This window comes from Vicugna pacos, chromosome 3 (genome assembly GCF_048564905.1).
Source record: "Vicugna pacos chromosome 3, VicPac4, whole genome shotgun sequence".
In the NCBI taxonomy this organism is placed as follows: Eukaryota; Metazoa; Chordata; class Mammalia; order Artiodactyla; family Camelidae; genus Vicugna; species Vicugna pacos.
This window is the reverse complement of record NC_132989.1, coordinates 71143474-71159363: the sequence shown is the minus strand read 5'-3', so window position 1 is coordinate 71159363 and position 15890 is coordinate 71143474. Positions and strand designations below refer to the sequence as shown.

At 36.2% G+C, this 15890-nt stretch overlaps 1 protein-coding gene and 1 long non-coding RNA gene across 12 annotated transcripts in view; one reads left to right on the top strand and one right to left on the bottom strand.

Moving 5' to 3' along the window:
* ANKRD31 (ankyrin repeat domain 31) overlaps nt 1-15890 on the bottom strand; it is a 153433-nt gene that overhangs the window by 9920 nt on the left and 127623 nt on the right. For all 11 annotated transcript variants that reach the window (XM_072958492.1, XM_072958488.1, XM_072958494.1 and 8 more), the window contains 4 exons: nt 12950-13046; nt 9640-10639; nt 5238-5378; nt 2332-2434 (listed from right to left, as the gene is read on the bottom strand). In XM_072958492.1, coding sequence (XP_072814593.1) covers nt 2332-2434; nt 5238-5378; nt 9640-10639; nt 12950-13046 — 1341 coding nt within the window. The remainder of the gene's footprint in view (nt 1-2331; nt 2435-5237; nt 5379-9639; nt 10640-12949; nt 13047-15890) is intronic.
* Nucleotides 4431-14965, top strand: LOC140695648 (uncharacterized). The gene is made up of 3 exons (XR_012071378.1): nt 4431-4519; nt 10560-10824; nt 13713-14965. It is a non-coding gene; the product is annotated as an uncharacterized lncRNA (long non-coding RNA).

Below are 15890 nucleotides of genomic sequence, written 5' to 3'. Positions count from 1 at the left end.
TGTAATAAGGTTAGAGATTTTATATTTTTCTAACTTGCCTGGTCTTTGGATTTCAGTCAGGTACCACAAAACCAGGTACAAAAGAATCCTAAATCAAGGTGTTCAAACAAAACTCTGACAGCAGCCTGCAGGGACCTGTCTGTAGATTCCTAGGTCCAGGCCAAGGTAGCAAGAAGCTGGGTGGCATACTGGCACCTCTACAGTTCTCAAATTAGCACTATAATTTTCTGAAATATCTAAAGGAAAGAAAATTCTGGATATCTGGAGAGAAATTAGTGGGAAAAAACTTTTTATTAGTAACAAAGAACCAGTAGGCAAAAGAAGCAGCAACTCAGAACCCATTTTTCATTTCCTGCTCACTTAGCAGGGGAGCTGGGAGCCCTCGGAGGAAGGAGACGCACAGCTGGGGCTGGAAATACACGCCTAGAACTAGAAAATCTGAGAAGCAGATAACCTTTGTGATGTAAGAAAGAACTTAAACTTTTCTGCTTTGGTTCTTGAGTTAGAAACTAGGAGAAAGGGTTTGCTTAACTTTCCTTCGTGAGTGTGTGTGTATGTATGTGTATGTGTATGTGTGAGAGAGAGAGAGAGCATGTGAGTCTGCAAGCATGAGAGTGGGTGTGCTCTGGAATCAAAGTGAAGGGCTGATAGCAAGAATTTTCAAATTATTACCTGCATAAGAAATCAGATACTACTAGTCATTCAAAATCTATAGTCAGGCTAGCTGTTTAAGAATCACTTTTAAAAACTCAGGTTCCTGGGCCCATCACTAAAATCAGATTAGATCTGCAGTCAGGGTAAGGAACCAAAGACCATGAATTCCTGTAACAACTTCCAGTTTCTTAAGCCCTTTAACTTATCTGCAATTGCTATTTTACTTTCTGTGTTTCCCCAAAATGATAAATAAAACAGTTTTGAGTCTCTTCTTAGAAAACTGGGGGAAATGCATCTTATTCTGAAGCCAGTTTTTCAGACAAAGGACTCCAGGAGGTTAGGGTGAATTAGGTATAAAGTTAGGAAAGTACTTTGAATTATTGGGATTTGTTGTAAGGAAAGGAATAACCTTGAGAAACACCTCTTTAGGGGGCTTGGTGACAGTAATCCTGTTTGGTTCTTGACTCTGGGTATCACAGAAGTATCATTTTCTGTTTTATATCTCCTCTCCTCATATATTGTCCCCAGTTAATCTAAGACAGGGACACTGGAGGAAAAAGAGGAGATGCTGTGGCAGAAAAGGATAACATAACATCAGTTATGTCTGTTTTTCAGAAATGTGTGCTGCCCTTTCCAGTAATGTCAGAATCTGAGGCTGATTGGTGAAGACTACATTGTCTTCAGATTTCTGAAGGCGTATTCCATCAGATGAGCTGTACTAGTTTACACTAATAAGCAAAGATTTATGCTAGTATCTTTTTTTTTCTAGAAAATATGGGAAACTAACCAAATCATGCCTGCAGGAAGGAAAAAATATTTTTTCTTTTATATGACAGTTAAAAATCCACCTAAAGTAAGTACAGCATAGATTCAGAGAAAGGAATTGTGAAGGAAGATGTTATTCTGCTAATTTAAGTTAAATGGAGTTTAAATGGAGTGCTGTAAACAAACAAACAGAAAATAACAAGTTTGGTGGGAATGTGGGGAAATTGGAATGCTTGTACATTGCTGGTAGGAATGTAAAATGGTTCAGTTGTTACGGAAAACAGTATGGCTGCTCCTCAAAAAGTTAAACATATAAAACTCCACTCCTTGGTATATACCCAAAAGAACTGAAAACAGGTACCCAAACAAATACATGTATACCTATGTTAATAGCAGCACTACTTCCAATAGCCAAAAAGTGAAAACCCAAATGTCCACCACAGGATAAATAAATAAATTGTGGAAGCCATAAAAAGGGATGAAGTACCGACAGATGTTACACTGTGGATGAGCCTCGAAAGCATTACGCTAAGTGAAAGATGCCAGACACAGGACGTCACATACTGTATGATTCTATGTATATGATATATTTGGAATAGGGAAATCCACACAGACAAAGAGGGGACTGGTAGTTCCAAGAGACTGGAGGGAGTGGAGAATGGGAAAAACTGCTGAATGGGTATGGGTTTCTTTCCGGGGTGACACAACTGTTTTGGAACTACATAGAGGTAGCGGTTGTATAACACTGTGAACATACAAAATGCCACTGAATTGTTCACTTTAAAATGGATACTTGAATATTATGGGAATTTCACCAGAATGAAAAAGAAAGACAAAAAAGTGAAAGGCCTTCTCCAGAGATTTGAGTGTATTTTCCCCACAACTAAGAAATGGGCATTGGACTGCACATACCTGGAGGACAAGGTTGACGTTGCTGAGGTACCAAGTTTGGGTCTGGAGGGGTGGGTAATTCCTCAGAAACATACTTTAAAAGCTCCTTCCCTTGATATGTTACCTGCACATAATTAAACATAGAATTTCAAAATCATACATTTTATAAGAAGCAAATACACCTATCTCCTGCAAATTTTAACTCCGATAAAGTATTAATTGTTGTACATTATGGATGGGCAAACTATAGCCCACAGCCAAATCTGGGCTGTCACATTTTTTGTAAAAAAGTTTTACTATAACACGGTGATACCCATTCATTTACTCAATATCTATAACTGCTTTTATGCTAAATAGGATTCAGTAGCTTTGACAGAGACTATATGCCCATGAAGCCTGAAACATTTATTATCTGATCCTTTATAGAAAAAAGAATTGATCCTTGTTGTATATCACTAATTCTCTCAGCCATTCACTTATTCAGTAACTTAATTCAGCACCTGCTACTTTATAACTTAAAAAAAATTAATGTTGCATTAATAAAATTACACCATAAAAGTAACGATACTTTTCAAGAAATAAGATACATAACTGGTTAGGTTAACAGCATTTCAGGTCTATATATCAAAGTTTTTTTGTTTTTCTTGGTTTGTTTGTGAACTTAGCTATTGTTTATCAGTCCAAAAGGTCAGAGCTTAGCAATCCGTGCATTTGCTGGGTAATATCAAGTAGTAAAATTTTACATTAGTTGCGTTAGGTGTCATGAATCCCCACAGATCCTAAACACATCACGAGGGATAATTCACACATATAAAGAACACAGCTTAAAGGAAATCCACTAAATTAAAAATCTATTTTCCATAAGGTAGGAGTGATTTAACGCACATGGATAATAATGAACAGATCTCAAAATGAACAGGTACTAGGTCACTTCAGGAGACTGCAGCAGCAAGAGGCATGATGCCCAGTGGAGTAAGCATGAGGATTCCCCTGGCAGAGCTGTACAGCTGCCCAGCTGCTTGGGTAGGAAATATGAGTCATCTCTGTGTCTAGTGGCTCTGTCACTCTGTCTGATGCAGGACAAGACCTAGTTGTCTGGCATTTCTTGTCTGACAACCACCCAGTCCCGGATCTAAAGCCCCATCATCCTTCTCAGAACTAACTAGTAGAAATGCTCACATTTACCAAGGTAGTAAGAAGCTCCTATCATCAAGATGTGACCTGAATTCAGAAGTTACGTCACGACAAGAGGAGGCAGAGATTACTGTGATAAATTTTAAAAGCGGCTTTTAAAAATTGTAAACAAACTCGCTGGGGCAGTGTTTCTTAGCCTGGGGTATTTACTAGAAGTACACGAGTGCCCTACAGTAATCTGAAAACCCATTTCCATTTTTAGGATAATTTTTTAAAAATCTAAGCTTGCTCAGATAGTCTGTATATCTTATATCAAAGAACTGCCCTAATTTTAGTGACCACATTTGCATTTGGCTTCACCATCACATAGGTGTTAAACAATACGACTAATTGACATGGCTGATGAGAAAGGACTAGAGGCAATGTGATATGCAAATGAGACATGTAAGTACAGAGTGAGGGCCAAATGATGTCACAGCCAGCTATTCAAAAGCAGAAGATGCAGTAGTTCCAACAGAGAAAAAAAGTGGGAGGACTGAGTCATCACTGGGCACAGGCATACCAAGCTCAAAAGAACCCAAGCTGCAGCCATTAGTACCATATTCGTGCTGTAAGCATAGATTCAGTTTCAGCAAAATGATACAATCTATCATACATTTAAGAAACTTTATAATAAAATGGGATTTCCATGGGTAAAATGTTAATTATTAACATGCAATAATGATTTATGAATCCATAGAAAGGATTACACAGGTTGAATTGAAAGCAGATGGCCTAGTGACTCCAGTGCTGGGAAACAAAAAACTAAAACTTTAGGGGGAAAAAGGCAGACAGAGAGACTATAAAGCAGAGAAAATTTAAAATGTGCTCATATAAGTGAAGGAAATGAAACAAAGTTCTGGAAGCACCGGTCACGGAGGTCTAGAAGGCTAGAATGTAGAATTTAGGGACAAAGACCGAGAACAGGAGCTAGGAAGGATGGTGGGTACAGCTGAGCTGGACAAAGAATGAGAGAGGAAATGCCTTCTATTACCGGCACACTAAGGTTTACTGTAATGGCGAGTGGAGGTTGAAGGTATTTGCAATTCCGTGAAACAGTAATGTTGACTGTCTGATGATTCACACTTTCCTGGGTGAATCACTCCAAGATCGTTCCCTGAAGTGGTGCCATGGGCATCCAGAGGCCTCAAGGACCTCAAGGGTGTCAGTAATCAATACTCCTCAAACTGGTGGTTAAACTGGGCTTATAACTCAGAAGACAGAACTGAGGGGAGACTAAGTCTGGGAAGTCTGAATTAAAAGAAATATTTCTTTTTGGGGGGCTAGCAATTCATGGAAAAGACTTAGCTCAAACATAAAAGTGCACCATGGGGGTCTTAGTCCCATGATCATTACTTTTGTCTTTAGGGGAAGATTTTGCTTTATTTTTTTAGAATACTAATACCATATCAACTAAATTATCAATACACTAGTGGTCCCAAATTTTCTATGTGGAGTCACAAGGACCTAAATTCCTTGTAGGGGTGTGGTGTGGTGCCGGGGGCAGAAGGGGAAGATAAGGGGCATTCAAATTTCTGAGACTAGGTGAGGAACAAGGAAGAAGATTCTCAGTCAGTTGTGCAACCCCGCTGTGGGGAATTCTGGCAAATAGGAGTTGTAGGAGAAAGCACATAGCATGCTGCAGAAGGAATGCATGAGGACGAAACTAAAAAAAGGAAATAGTTTTCTCATCAAAAAAATATGTACCTTTCTATCTGAATATGAAGTTAAAGATAAACTTAAGAATGACCCACCTTACTCCAAGCATAATTCCAGGTCACGTAACTGTCACCTCCTAGAACATCCTTGAGCCAGGTGACTGGGTTTTGATAAATCTGACCACTTTCTACCTTAATTTTGCCACTCAATAAAACACTGGCTTTGTGGGTAGTCTCCTGAGGTAAAAAAAATAAAACAAAAATTAAGATTAAAAAATATCTGAAATATGTGAACTTCTGCTTCTGTCCATCATGAACTAACAGGGACCAGATTTACCCTAATAAACACCCAATACAACCAAAAACCAGACAAAAATAAAAATATGAAACAATGGTTTCCAATCTACCAAACATCAGGAAACAAAGTACAGTGACCCTGAGAAGTGAGAAACTAATGCAGTGAGCCCTACAACTGACCCAGCTCACTGCCTTGAGAGAGTCTTCAGGTCACAGTGCAGGGAGACGGACTCCAGGCACAGCCCGTGGATTCCCTGAGTTGAGTAGACACAGGCACGATGGCTGGAGTCTGCAGGACAGAGTACTGAAGACAGAAAATTAGAAAGAGAGAGAGAGCCCTGTAGATCTTCAGAGGGTCCTCTTTAAGTATTCAGCTGAGTTGTGATGGGCCGTGTGTGTGTGTGTGTGAGGAAATTACGTAAGGCTGGGAAAAGAACACCTGAAAAAAATCAGAGGTACCTGAAAAAATCAGAGAGAATGGCATTTTCTGGGAATCTTAGAGGGCAGAAACAGAGCCTGTTCCCAACAGTAAGACTAGAAAAACCTCAAAACTGATGGGGCATTGGTTGGTACATGGAAGAGTCTTGCCTCTGTAGTGGGAAATAGTCAGTTCTAGACTGACCGCTGCTCCAATCCTAGCAAATTGTAAAATCAAGACCCAAAAGGATCAAATTGTTTCCACGTAACTTAACTACATTCTAGAAAAAATCTCCAAAATATTTTTAAAAATACAAAAATATCCAGCACCCAACAAGATAAATGTATGGGATCTAATAAAAAATTAACAAGCCTAGAAAGAAGTAGATAAATACAATCCATATGGAGGAGATAAAGTAACCAATTGAAAATGACTGAAGATGGACAAAGATGTTAGAATTAGCAGATAAGGACATTAAGCAGTTATTATAATCATATTTCACATGTTCCAGGAGATATGTGGAGACATGGAAGATATTAAAAAGACTCCAACTTCCAGAGATAGAAATTACAATGTATGAAATGAAAAATACACTGAATGGGATTAACAATAGATTAGACATTGCAAACCAAAAGATTAGTGATTTCAAAGACACAGCAAAAGGAACTGCATGAAAAAACACAGAGAAAAGATAATTTAAAAATTAACAGATCATTATAAGTGAACTGTGGAATGACTTTAAGCAATCTAATCTGTGTGAAATTGGAATTCAAAATCGGGAAAGGGAAGAAAAAATATTTGAATAATGGCTGAATTTTTTCCAAAATTGAGGAAATAATAAAACCAGAGACTCAAGAAGTTCAACAAACCCCGGGCATAAGAAACACAAAAAATTAAACCAATGCTCATTATAATCAAAATTACTTAAAACCAGAGATAGAGAAACTTGAAGGCAGACAGAAAGGGAAAAAAGACTTATTACTGAGGAACAGTTAAGAATAACAATGTTTCTTGCGGGAAACAACATAAGCAAGAAAACAAGGGAGCTGTATCTTTAAAGTGCTGAAAGGAAAAAAATTCCAACCTAGAATCCTACACCTAGCAAAAATATATTTCAAAAATGAGGTGAAATAAACTTTTTTCAGACATGCAAAAGTCAAAAGGATTTATTAGCAGCAGATCTCCAAGACAAGATATATTAAAGATAGTCCTCCAGGCAGAAGGAAGTTAGAGCAAATAGAAATCAGGATCTACACAAAGGAAAGAAAAGCACAGAAATAGTAGTTACATGGGAGAGATAATTTCCCTTACTATTTAAATCTCATTAAAAGATAACTGATTGCTTAAAAATATAATAATGTAGTATGGAGTTCATAACATTATGTAAAAGTAAAATACGAGAAAACAGAAAAGTCAGAAGTAGAGAAATAGAAGTATACTATTTTGAGGTACTTAAAGTAGACATGAAGTGGTAAAATAGCACTTAAGGTAGATTGTGAGAAGTTAAAAATATATACTATAAACTCTAAAGGCACAACTAAAATAAAAAGTTATAGCTATTAAATGAACAAAAGGGATAAAGCATAAAAAGGTGAAAAAATGAACAAAGAAGAGGTAAGAGTAACAGAAAATAAGTATCACATGGAAGATTCAAGCTAACTATAGGTCATACTGAATGTAAATATTCTAGACTTGACCTTGCATTAGACAAAAGAATCCTTAGACAGGATACTAAAAATATAATCAATGATAGAACAAATTGATAAACTGGATTATATCAAAACTTTAGACTTCTGTTCTTTATAAGACAATGTTAAGAGAATGAAAAGAAAAGGCATAGACCAGGAGAAAGTATTGGCAAAGTATCTATTTGATAGAGGACTTATAACCAAAATACGTATTTTTTTTAAAACTCTCAAAAAATCAGTAATAAGAAAACAAGCAACCAATAAAAAAAATGGACAAAAGACCTGAACAGACACTTAACCAAATAATAAATATGGATGGCAAATAACACATGGAAAGATGTTCAACATAATTAATCATTATGAAATGTAAATTAAAACCACAATGATAAACCACTGAACATATGCACATATTACATACATACATACAGCTACACTTTATGTTAACATGACTAAAATTAAAAGATTAATCATACTAAATATTGGCTAACTAAAGAATGTGGAGGAACTAGACCTCTTATATACAGCTGGTAGGAATGTGAAATGTTACAAACAATTCTGGAAGTTTCTTAAACAGTTAAATATATACTTACCATATATGATCCAGTCACTCAAGAGACCTAGGTACTTTACTCAAGAAAAGTGAAAGCCTATGTCAGACCAAAACTTGTACAACAATGTTCACAGTAGCTTTATTTGTAATAGTCAACAACTGGAAACAATCTGAATTATCTATCAAGGATAAAGTGATAAACTATAATATATGCATACTATGGACTACTACTCAGCAATAAAAAAGGAATGAACTATTGATACATGCTACAACAAGGATGAATCTTAAATAACTATGCTCTGAGAAAGAAGCCAGACAAAAATAAATGCAATTTTACTTATAAAGAATTCTTGGGAATGTAAACTAATCTACAGGGAAAGAAAGCAGACCATTAATTGTCTAAAGATCAGCATGAGACAGAAGAGGTATGAAGGACATATACAAAATGGCACAAAGAAACTTTTGGGGGTAACAGATATGCTCATTATTTTATCTGTGGTCATGGTTTCACAGGTGTCAAAACTTGTCAAATTATACACTTTAAATATGTGCAGTGCATTGTGCATTAATTATATCTCAATAAAGCTGTTAAAACAGCTAATATATGAAAATTATATTAAAACGTTATTATTGCTGATCTAGAGAAGTAACCACAACTGTCAAAATTTGAGTTAATGTAACTAAATACTAAAGGAAATTTGAGTTGCTTTGGCTAATGTGAGGCAGGCATACTTAGGAATAAATTGACTGACAGGCAAACTAACAGGAACATAAAGGATCTGAGATTAAGCTACTAATCCAGGCTTTATAGTTTGGAGCTTTAAAAGTGAATGTTTTTTTCTCCTAACTTATAAATAAAGTTTATTAACTAGAAAAAGCCTACTGTCGAGGGGTGGGAAAGGTTGTGGAAATGGGTCATTCAGATTAAATTCCAACTAGCCTGGACTGGTTTTTGTTGGATTGGTCCATCAGCAAAGCAGCATTCCAGGACTCTGCAATCTTTCTCACTGTTACCTCCTCTTTCAAAAAGTGAATGTGGGGGAAAGGGAAAGGAAGCCTCTTTTGCAGGCATTTCTAGTAGAACTTTTTATTCCTCATCTCCTTTTATGCATATGTGATATTGTTTTCACTGAGTCAGATTCACCCAAATTTCAAGTCACTTTTTGTTTCTAAATTGAGCTTCTGTGGAAGATGAGTTTATACTTAAACCCTTATTAGGGGAAGCTTTAGCAGTACACTGGTAGTTCCCAAAACTTTGGAGCCAAAGACAGCTCCAATTTATTGTTTTTATTTTGTTCTTAAACCCTTCCTGCTGCAGTATAATTGACTAATTCTGTTCTGAAAGCCCAAAGATGCTTGTGACTGAAGTGCACAGGGCAATTTTAGAAGCATGATTTCACTTACTAAGAATACAATGGCTGTGTCTTTCTGTCCAAGAAGCCTAGTCAAACCCTATTTCCCTAAGCAGAGCTAAATGCTGACACTGTGACAGCAACATTTACTCACTTATTTATACAATTTATATAATTTTAGAGAAAAAAATACCTGTGTTTTAAATTCCAGAATGTTATTTCCTGGATTAATTCTTCCTAGCAATATCAGATCCTTTATCTGCATGCATTTCTTTTTAGGAGCTGTACTGTAGTTTAAAGGTTTTTTAATAGTATGTTGACGGCTAGACTCAGAGGAGGAAGAGCTCTGACTGTCATTTGCATGTGGAACAGCAACAGCTGATTTTTTAAGATACGGTTTCATCTGATGCCCAGTATTACTGCCAAAGACATGAATCTCTCGATGTGCCAGGGATTCTGATGCCCCCCTAGGTGGTTGCTGGGAAGCTGTTTTCCTGTTGTCTCTTTTTGGATCACAACTGGAAAAAGCCTGATTACAAAGAACAGCTGATGGATAGGGCTCATTGTGGGAAAGTACACTTGTGGTTTCTGAAATATTTAATGCGCCAGTTACTGCTGAAGGTCTAAAGGATGCATGCTCTTTGGCTGCCATATCTGTAAGATCATTTTCTTTTTGTGAATATTCTGCTTGAGTAATAAAAGTAACAGATTGGGATGGTAATTTAATCTTCTTAGTGCCATCTGAATGTCTGGATTTTGATAATCTGTCCAAGGTATAGTCACTGATGTTTCGCTTAGAATTTAGCTCATTTCCAGAAAATCCTTCCCTTCTCATTCTCTTTGAATTTAGACAAGTGTTGGTGTTCTGGCTGTCATGCCAGATTTCCGAAGACAACTGTGTCTCCTGCATGCTTCCATAAACAAGGCTGACAGGAGAAAGTGAACCTGACTGGGGCTGCACTGAAGTTTCCAGACTGGTAAACTCTTGCCTGCTTTTTCCATTAGACATTTCTGAGCTGGATGGCAGCTTCTTGAAACTAAGACCAGACAAAGGTGTAACATTCTTATAGTTGTGAATTTTCTCCCTTATTTTTTTCTGGTTTTTTGTTACAGTTAAAAGGCTCTTCTGTCTTGTGGCCAAGTTGACCAGTTGTTCTCTCAGGACTCCTTGCTTAAATGACTCCATGGACACCCTACAGGAAGAAACAGAAAGAGGAAAAAACACAAAAACAGTAGAAAACTTTTTTTCAGCAACCATTTAGATTTTGTAGCTATGCATAGATATGCCATCTCAATTTAAATTTAGTCAGCTCGAAGTACACAACAGTCTATCTTTGTGATGTATATTCTTTGAGAGGAAACTGACTCTTTACTTGAGGTAAGTGAGTTTGCCTTTTTTTAGGAGATGACAGTGTGGTTATCCACACTTATATTTATAACATTATGTATCAGCTGTGAGTCAACCCTAAAAGGGAAATTAAACTTGGGTTGTTTATCTAGATACCTACCAGTCCTTCAGTTAGAAAGTACCAATTGATGGTTAAGGAGGAACAAAACTCTTTAAATTGGGAATTTGCTTACCTGTTTATAGTGAAATTGTGTATCAGGAAGTAAAATTTGGCAGTAAATTCCATTCAAATTCCCTTAGCAATGGAGGAGTGAGATTGTTTTGTGAATAATTATACATTAGCTAGACCTGAGAAATTTCAATTCATCAAATAATCATTGAAATTGTACTCTGAATCCGTACTGAGGTACTCTGACATCAGAGGGACTCCCCAGACAAGCATTAGCCTGTGTGCCTTCCCCAAATCAAGTCCCTGAATGGGAGGAAATGGCTCGTCCCTATCTGTCTTTTGGTTATAGCCACCTATTCCACACTGACCTTCAGGATTTGGACACTGCTTCCAGTGGCTCTCAAACTTTTTGGTCTCAGAACTCTTTTATACTCTTAAAAGTTACTGAGAAACCAAAGATCCTTTTTTTATATGGGTTATATCTATCAATACTTACTGTTTTAGAAAATAAAATGGAGAAACATTTAAAACACAAGAATACACAAGTGTGCATATTTCATTAGCTATGAGAGTGATGATTATCATCACACACCATGTGGCCACTAGAAAATTCCATTGTACCGTCATGAGAAAATGAGAGCGAAAAAGGCAAATAACATCTTAACATTATTATAAAAACAGTTTTGATTTCATGGACCTATTGAAATGGTCTCAGGAACCATTCTCTGAGAGCAGCTGTTTTGAGGGAAAGCAATAGTACAGATATCTGCCTCTCTCCTAACATAGTTTAGAGCTGCTGGTACTGAACTCCAAGCAGACTGGATGTTAAAGCGAGGAGTAGCTATAACTAGAAGAAGCTAAAGAAGAAATCAGATTAGCAAACAACTGGTAGTATAAAATGCAAGATGCTGGATACAGGAGAAAAAAGAAAAAAATCAGTATCACACTTAAAACTATGCAAAATAAAGAGTTCAGACAGAAAATAAAAATTCTCTTTATAAGATGTAAAGTCTAATAGCAATATTAATAAGAACATACACATAAAACATGGAATACTAATCAGTTGTAAAAAAGAAGGAAATCCTGCCATTTGTGATAACACAGATAGATCGTGAGGGCATTAGGCTAAGTGAAATATGTCAGACAAAGAAAGAAATATATTGTATGATTTCACTTATGTTTGGAATCTAAAACAAAAACAAAAAGTCATAGACAGAGAGAACAAATCGGTGGTTGGCAAGGTGGGGTTGGGAGGTGGGTGAAATGGGTGAAGGTAATCAAAAGGTACAAACATCTAGTTATAAAACAAGTAAGTCTTAGGGATGTATTATATAGCATGGTGACCACAGTTGATAATTCTATACTGTATATTTGGAAGTTGCTAAGAGAGTAGACCTTAAAAGTTCTCATCACAGGAAAAAAGAAAAAAATAAGGAGCATATGTAGCTAAGTCTATGAAAAACTAATTAAAAAACAATGCCCAAACAAGAAAAACATATCTAACATCTTTCTCAAAACAAGGATGATAAGAGGTATATAACCAATATAATCAGGATAAAACTCTTTAAGGACCCTCAGAGTTCAGAAGTACACACAACCACAAAATACACATGATTAAACTGCTTAAAAGAACAACATCTGTGACAGCAAAAGGAAAAACTTTGAATGTAAAAAATATGAGTTTACTAAGGAAAGAAATTTTCTCATGGGATTCATGACCAGATAGGCTTTCATAAAGTTCATGGCTGTTTACAACTTTTTAAGATACTAAAAAGTTCTTTTCTGAACATTTCAAGTAATAAAGTAGAAAAATATTTCTCTGGGAAGTACAATTCCCCATGGAGGTAATAGAGTAGATGACCTCATAAAGTCCTTTTTCGGTCCGAAGCAACATTTGTATTCTTAAGAAATTCTAGGCCTATTATAGTAGATAAAAATAGATAAATTCTGAAAACTCTAAAGCATTCCTATTTTTTTTTCACTCACCTGTATTTTTTAGCTAGATCATCCCTTTCAGCCTTCTGCTTGGCAAGCACATTGTCCATAACTTCCTTGACCTCTAACATCTTACCAATGTATTGTTCTAGAAACATGGTAATAAAATAAGTCAGTTAATTGAGAGACAACAAATGCTAAATTTGGTCACGCAGGACTTAGCCTTACTGTTAATTTTAAAAGCAATTATTTCCCTATCCTCTTCCCCAATATCAAGAGCCCAAATACATAAATCAAGGCTGATGGAATTAAGTCACTCTATGGAAGTACCCTGAAGCGTATAGGCAAGAACACTGTACCAAGAAGGAGCAGACCAGCCTGAGTTCTAATCCTGCCACACCACTGACTAAGCTTTGTGAACCTGGATAAGTCATGTGACCTCTCTTGTCAGCTCCCTTATCTGTGAGATCCCTCAACCAGATAAAGATACGAAAGGTGTCAGAATATGGAGGTGGGGAATTTGTAAAGCTATTTCTTTAGATAGCTGTAGCTTCACTGGGTGGGAATCTTCATCCTGAGCAGTAAAAGTGAGAGGTGAGGGGGTTTCACCCCTTTACCTCAAGCATAAAGGGTTGTTTCTCAAAGGGCTATTGAGAGTGTAATAAGTCTCTGTTGAGGTGATAATGGACTCATTTCTGACTTCCTCCTTGAACATTTAGAGGCTGAGAGCCTGAAGAGCAGAGAGCTTCCACAGCAGGGCAAAGACAAAGCTGCTGTTGTTATAGGAATTAACTGTCCCCTTTTCTTCCAATAGTGGGTCCAAAGTGCCAGGATCTTGAAGATGGTGTGGAGCCTGCCCTGTGGTCCTGCCTCATGAGGGCTTGTATCTGAGGGTGAGAGATCTGTGTAAGTTGGACCACCAGAAGAAAAAAAAAAGAAGCTGAGAGAAGACTCAGAGGGGCCACGGAAAGAAAAATGTGCACTATCACATCACAGGAACCATGTAGAAGTTTCAGAAGAGCCTCAGAAATTTTGCTTTGAAACAACTCAAACAACTGTACAAGAGTGATGGAGCCAACCAGTCAGGACTTGATCACCCGCCAAGAACTCTAGAGCCCCACTGTCTTACCTCTCCTCCTCTAACGGGGCAGTGAGACCCAAAAAAGAGATCATGATTAGAATAATTAGATAATCATGGTTGTAACAGAACTGCGGTTAGAGTAAGTTACAAAGCCTGGGGTTGGGCTTAGAAACGTTAAACTAAATAGCAAAGAGGGTGGTACACTTTACTCTATAGAATTTGAGAACTTCTGTATTTAAGCACACACTAACATGTTACAAATAAAAAGACAGTTAAGTGAAAAAAAAAGAATCTGTAGCAGTTACAGCAGAAAAGGTGTCAAAAACTTGACTGCATAAAATAGCTCCAATTTATTAACAAACAGGAACAGTCAATTTATGACACAGAAAATAAAACTAGTGAAAAAAATACCACTAATAATCAATAAGGCAAGTGAAAATATGGGACATATTTTCTTATTAAACTAGTAAAATTATTTTAAATGAAAATACTGATGCTATTAGAAATGCAAAGGAAAACAAACACTAATGTGTGTTCGCGGAAATACAAAATTATTATGCTACACTTTAGGAAACCAATTTATCAATATGAATCAACAGATTTTTAAATATTTATAACTTTTGACTCAATAATTCCAATGATGTTAATTTTTTCTAAGAAGATAATCCTAAATCGAGAAAAAGCTATGTGTTATAGCAAAATAGCAAAAAATTGGAAAAATATAAATGCTCAACAAAAAGGGAAAAATTAAGTAAACCGTGGAACACTTACTGAACAGATACTATGTAACCACTAAGAACGATGATTATGAGAAAAAGAGTGTAAAAATAGCCTATCTAGCATGATCCAAACTAAGCTTTTTAACAATTTTGAGGTATAATTACATGACTATGTTCTTAGAAGAAAAAGGAAATAAAAAACCCAAAATATTGTGGTGGATTTTAGCATATTTTTTCCTCATTATTATTTTTGAAGTGTATCTATATGCCTGTTATAATGAAAAAAGTATAAATTTGTAAAATTCATCTTAGAAGCATAAGGTATTATAAACACTAAATAAAATATATAGACTATACATATTGTTTGGGGGCGTAAATTGCTTTGTATTATTTTCCTCAAACTATATTTTCCTCAAAATATAACATGTACCATGTGTTAGGCCAGCATGAAGAGTAGAATGCATAAAATTTAAAAAGAAATAATTTTTTTAAAAGGGTATATAACATGAGTTAGGCTAAGAATTAAGAGCTGTATCCCGCTACACAAAAGATGAGGTACTTTAAATTATTTTCAGCTAACTACTTTAAACATTCAGATCTGCATCTCTGAGGAGCTACTTTCTACCTTGGGAATTATACCTGAAGAAAACATAGTTGCGAGCTTGCAAATATTCAATGAATTTTGAAAAATTAAGATTATTAGGTCAGGGATAGGAGTCTAACATACTATTTGGAATCACTAGTGTTTTGTAAACAGGAAGACAGCTATGCAGTAAGACATTCACGTGGTACATCTGCTCACCTGAAAAGTCTGAGAATTTACTCTACTTGTATCACCACTGCATATTCCTTTTCTGATCTCTTTTTAAGGGTTACCCTAGCTGGGTGAAGCTGAGGAATCAAGGAGTAATGTAGCCTCATCTCTAGTCACTATGTTATGTTTTTCGTCACATCTCGATCTAAACATATCACTAGTAGTGGCTTATCTCTGATTATGGTTCTGAGTGTCTCTCAAATTATTCACACTATACCTTGAGCCTAGAAGTATTTTCATCAACAATGACAGAAACTACTGGTCTGCATCATTGATTTCTAATCATTATTCCTGGCACTTAACTTTTTACACTTAAGAAGATCACTTTTCAGCCACTGTGAACTCTGAAATAAACATGTACCTTAAGAAGATGAAGTA